Raw genomic sequence first — 6280 nt, 5'->3', positions numbered from 1 at the left:
ACATATGATTATATAAACTTTTTTGTTCATTTTGATCTAAAAAATATTTCCCTAAAATAGCGCCGAACAATTCTGAAACACTCTGTATAGTATGTTTAAAAAAGTTTTTTTTACATTTAGGTTTAAAAAAAAGTATTATTTGGCTAATTACATTGCTTTTATATCTATTTTTGTGCAATTTAATTTTCGATTTTATGATACATTACATTTTTTAAACGTTTTTTTTTTTAAATAGTTAGCGAACATATTTTTCTTACGCAAGGTTTTCTTATAAGAGTCAATTTTTATTGTAAACATAAAAAAACTTTCCCAATACTTTTATGCATTTTGTTATATTTGTTCTGCATAAAATATGTATGTAAAAAATATACATTTCTAGCATTTCATAATCAATTGCATTTCTTTACTTCTAATAAATTATTAATACTCATATTGTGCCTTTATATAGAGTACATACTATGTTTACGTAATATTAATCACAAAATTGCGTTACCTAACTTAACCCAAGTGATATGTATTTCAAAAAAAGATGTGAAATCTTTAAATGAATTAAAGCTTGGGTTGGAATGAGAAGACCCTTGAATGGGAATACACAGATACGTATCACTTGAGTTTTATTTTTTAAAAGTAGTTGTGCAACAATTATTTTTCAAAGCAATATATATATATATATTCTCTTTGCAATTGACGCAATTTAAAAATTTTACATCTTTTTTTGAAATACATATTACTTGGATTAAGTTAGGTAACGCAATTTTGTGAATTATTTTGTTAGGAAGAAATAAACAAAATAAAGCTACTATACCATTTAGAATTTCTGGATTTACAACATACATTGCGCGTATACTTGGTACCTTTTTTTACTTTTTTTTGAAAAAGATAATTTTGTACTGATATCATGCATTTTATAGTGATAAGCAGGTATCGGCAAAAAATTTCCATTTTTTATTTTTTAATTATTCACAAATTAGCAATAACAACAAATTAAAATTTTATTGAATTAGCAAATTAGTAATTAGTCACAAAAATTACTAATTGTATAAAAATTAATATTAGGCTAAAATGAATTACCTATTAGTTAAAAGATTGGTAATTTGTCAGAGAAAAATTTTTATAGTTACGTTAAAATTATAGTATTTAGGCAAAAATAAAATAATTTTTTTTGCAAATTGGTAATTAGTATAAATAAATTCTTTATTATTAAAATAATTAATAGTTTGTTAAATAGTATATTGTGCACCAAGGGGCAAAAGTAGCGTTTTTCAGACGAGTGTGAAGTTTGCCGTCCGAGCCGAAGGCAAGGGCAGCAAATCACACAAGTCTGAAAAAGCTTTCGCCCCGAGGTACACACGATATTTTTTACAATATCTTTACGGAAAGTTCGACTTTCATGCCTAGAGAGAGGCGAGAGTGGCCATTTCACGCCAGGACGGCATAGCGGGCAGAAAGTAACCACTTTCCTTCCTAGGGCGAAAAGTGATTACTTTCGTCCTGTTAAATAGGGACGAAAGTGGTTACTTTCCGCCCGCTAATGCCGCCCTGGCGTGAAATTGGTCACTTTCGCCCCTCTCTACAGGCATGGAAAGTCGAACTTTCCATGGAGGTGTTGTGAAAAATATATATTACTATAATTTGAAAATGAATAATTAGTAGAAAAAGTTATTAATTTTTTAAATAATGAATAATTAATCTCAGGTAACTTATTTATTTTACAAATTATTAATTGGTTTAATATAAATAATTTAATTATTACAGTTAAACGTGGTTCAAAAAATAATTATGTGTCATATGTCATCTTTTTCAAGAAATTTTAAAGGAGACATTTCTTAAATAAAACTTGATTTTTTTCTTAAGATAAAAGTTGCATATCTTGTCGAGACGTTCTCAAAACACTATAATAAAGCTCTCTTTCGTTAAGGATTTCCTGAGATATTTAAAATTTGTCATATTTTTAATATAAAATATGAAATATCTTGTAAAGTATTAAATTCACTTTTTGATGACTTTACGTTGATACTTTTATACGTAGAATAATAAAAGAAACTGATTGTTGTAAAAAAAAAACAATTATTTAAAAAAATTTGATTGTATTTTGTAGACGCATTTAATTTTTAAAATAAGTAATTTACTTGACAATGAGACTAATTATTCCTTATCCACTAATTATTAATTTTCAAATAAGTAATAATTTATTTTTTACAAACTTAGTTATTTTAATAATAAAGTATTTATTTTTACGTAATTAAAAATTTTTCTCTGATAAATTACCTTTTTTTTTGTAATGTGTAATTCACTTTTACCAAATTTTTTTGTTTATTTTGACCTAGAAAATATTTTCCTAAAATAGTGCCATGCAATTCTGAAACACCCTGTATATGTTTAATAAGTAAATTTTTATTTCATTTTTCTGTAGGTAATTCTATTGTAATTTTATATAAATTCTAAGACTTATAAGATGGACTTAAAATCAAAGTATAAAAACTTGGCATGCCCGGTTTGTATTTAATCAAATCAGAAGATGTTTATAACATTAAATTTATTTAAAATAGCTATTAAATATAATTACATTAAATATTTAAAACAGTTATTAAATATTAATGAGATTTTATTAAATATTGAAAATTTAGGAAAAAGTTTTTTTATTTATTATTCTTCCGTATAGTATTATGTTTTCTTTTTTTCTATTTAGTATTAGATGTAAAGATAAAAGGAATGGAAGGAGAAAACATATAAGGACAAATCGTGTGATTAACTTGTATGTATTTTATATATTTGGCGTAGTTTCGATTTTCATAATTCGATACATAATGTGTGGTCATATTATGCTCCTACAGGTCTTATGTAAGATGTGGCTAAAATCACTTTCATAATTATCCAAATAAAAGATCCATTAAAAGAGATATCTTCATGGGTAAATGAGTAGCTGAAAAAGCGAAATGTTTTCAAATTGTATACAATATGTTATTAAAGAATTATTATATTAGAAAATATTTAATTGTGATCCTATAAAGTATTTGTATACTTTTATATAAATTTCAAAGAATTATATTAATATAATATAATTAATTTATAATATATATATGTGTGCATATGTGTTATAAAGGTATTTCAATACTTTTATATATAAGTAAACATTTCTCTAATAAGAAAAAAGAAGATAGAGATCTTCACTACTTCTAAAGTAAAGGAAATAAATTATGACAAATAAAGTTAAAATTTTATAGTTTGATTAAAAGATTTGATGTATAGAAAAGTAGTAATATTTTAAAATAATAAATTCATGAATAAATTATAATGTCAATATTGAGTGATTAACGAGAGAGATGATAATAGCTTGTTATGCCATGTCACAAAATATTAAATTCATTATTTTGCTATTATATTCTAATAGCTTCATTAGTAAGAAATTTCATTAGCAATATTGCATTATAATGTATTATATAGCGTATTATAGTTTAATTGCTAATTGGCATTAAATTATCTACGAATTAATAGTTATAAGCGAAAAATAGCCATTGGTAATGGCTGCTAGACAAAATTTCCAACCGATAGAAAATGTTTGTTAATAAATTCTGCTAAATTGAACCTTGTATCAATTTCCGAAAACAATATAATATAATCTGTGACGTCATAATCCAACTCTGGTTGGATTGAAACCCGGCCCAGTCAAAAACGCTATTACATAATTCCTTGGAGGACTAAAAACACCTAATAAGCTTTAAAAACAAAACTCGGTCATCAAGAAGTTAAGCAAGAAAGAGCCTACAATTTTTCCTATAATAATTGCAACTGTAACGAAATCAAGACGAAAAGAAGGCTCACATATATAGAATGTCTCTTTTCGGAGAAAATGTAGCTCGAATATGTGGCTGTAGCTCTATTGATAATGAAAATGGTGTATATATTATAAACTGACTATGTGTGTATGATTAAGATTATAATTTATAATATATAAATTTATAAAATATCAAATAGTTATAAGTTTATTAAATATAAAATTAATTTTTTTCGATGTTATTCTCTCTTTTTTTATTTCTAGAATCCCGCTCTTTCACTGTTGTCACGAAAAGATTTACGAAATTATTAATATCTATCTTACCATTGAATTATAATCGTAGATGCATTTGGTATAGTCATATGCTAACTGACATCCATCCATCGATTTCATTGCTGTAAAAATAGAAATTAAACACAAAGAAATTATATATGAAATTTTTTATGGAAAACATTTCGGACTATTTTTTATTTTATTCAAAAAATATTTTATTTTAAAAAATTACATCAGTTTTGCTTACCAATTGAATGACATTTTTCCATCGCTTTTAAAACAAGTGATACAGAGTCCTCCTGTAACATATGTTCCGCTATTTTTGAGAGAGCTTTTTCAATTATCTTGTCATTCTTCATCTGAAAAAAAGAGAAAAGTATATTGCTGTAAGTATTGATAAAAATCGTAAATGAGTTATGTAATTTGTTTCTTTTTTTTAAATTATTTTATTTGAATAAACAGCTATACATTTTTTCTTATGTACAAGTTCTTTTATCAATATCAATCAATTTGTTGAGTATAAAATTTGACAGTTAACTATTTAACTAACATGGATGAATTTGCTATATTAATTTATTGGGAAATATACTAATTTCTTAATTAAGGTTTATAGAGAGACATCTAAATAGTCGTAACACTAATTTACACTGCAAATTTATCTCATTTCTATTTTTTAAACTAATTTAAAAAGATTTGAGAAATATTTATAGAAAATTACTAAAATTTTACTTACTACTTTTGTATTCAGCATCATACATTTGTAGTAACATTGCAATTTTCGATCAGATACGAAATTACCTTTGACTGCATTATCGGGCAACTCTATGCACAAATCGATATTAGAATCTTACTGTATTCTTTATTTTTAATATATTATTTTTTAAATAAATTATTATTTTATCTGCATATATTATAAAAAATGTTTATTATATATTTGTCCATAAACACATATATTTATTATCTATTTTTATTATGTAACGTAGCTTGAGTGAGAGAGAGAAAGAGAGAGAGAGAGAGAGAGAGAGAGAGGCCAGTAACTTGGTTTTAACAAATACCCCAATTTTCACGAGTATTAAAACTTGTCTTTTAATATTAAATTTAAAGTTTTAGTTAAGTTTTAAAAATTTAGTTTTAATTTATATAATATATATAGATAATATATAAAATAATACAATACAAAAAATATATTATAATATTTTAATATAATTTTTGGTATTCGATTTATTGTGTATTTTAATATTAATCAAACATTACCTACATATACTACATATTATTAAATTTTTATAATTTTTTTCTAAATTGAAAGACATATGATTATAAAATATGTATTACATAAAAATCTAAAGATCTTGACGGTTAGATACATTACATTTTGTAATATACGTAAGTTTGCAGTTTTTAATCTGACATACTTGGATCCGTGCCCACCCTGTCAAGACAATGCTTCTTCACCGGCTGCAGAGCCTTCCTTATTTCGTCAAAGGACAATTTTTTCTGCGGAAATAAAAATAACTCAATGATAAACGTGAGACATGAATGTTTACGTTTAAACAAATATATATAAATTATAAAATAAATACACCAATCTATTTTTACAAAATGATTTAAATATATTTCTCAAAAATTATGATATAAAATTTTAGTATTAATTATTATTTTTAATCACTAATACACTACACACATACACACACACACACACACACACGGTAAAATTTGCAGAATTTGTAACATATTAAATACAATGTTAATTATAAATTTTTCTTAATTTTTTTCAGATTATTTATTGATGTACTTACGCATCTTTCTTATTTTAAGAGACTTACACTCTCTGCATTTTGAAGATTCGCCATAACCACACACGAAATGAAAAAAATTGTACCAGTGGCTTTCATTCTTATTCGTTGCATTTTATTAACCTTTTTTAATTTTTTTTTAACGCGATTAGGCCCCTCGATGAATTGCCACTGAGCCAACTTTTGCAAATCATATGCAAATACATCCGTTTACTTTTATATATGGAAGTAAAATAGAAGGAGAACCTTTAATATCGTGAGGTGGCACATCCTAATACTTCTAAATTACCGTTTTGGCTGACGTAATTAAGGATACTTAACACTAATACTGACACCCGAGTCTTATTATCATTCCCAGAGGTCGGATAACCACAGCCTCGACCATAGCATTATGCAAGTTACTTGCGGTCTCGCAATTATGTATTTGACGATGCAAAAT

At 25.1% G+C, this 6280-nt stretch overlaps 1 protein-coding gene across 1 annotated transcript; it reads right to left on the bottom strand.

Annotated features, from left to right (window-relative positions):
* Window positions 1–2758: 2758 nt before the first annotated feature.
* On the bottom strand, window positions 2759–6021 carry LOC112455870. Its single transcript, XM_025018071.1, has 6 exons — window positions 5872–6021; window positions 5461–5542; window positions 4782–4870; window positions 4296–4407; window positions 4100–4170; window positions 2759–2923 (listed from the first exon to the last, which is right to left on the bottom strand). Exons 1-6 carry the CDS (start codon window positions 5953–5955, stop codon window positions 2906–2908), a joined length of 456 nt encoding a protein of 151 aa, XP_024873839.1. The 5' UTR covers window positions 5956–6021; the 3' UTR covers window positions 2759–2905.
* Window positions 6022–6280: the final 259 nt, after the last annotated feature.

The sequence above is a fragment of the Temnothorax curvispinosus genome, unplaced genomic scaffold (genome assembly GCF_003070985.1).
Source record: "Temnothorax curvispinosus isolate PA1 unplaced genomic scaffold, ASM307098v1 QBEX01006433.1, whole genome shotgun sequence".
Classification (NCBI taxonomy): Eukaryota; Metazoa; Arthropoda; class Insecta; order Hymenoptera; family Formicidae; genus Temnothorax; species Temnothorax curvispinosus.
This window is presented reverse-complemented; position numbering and strand designations above follow the sequence as displayed.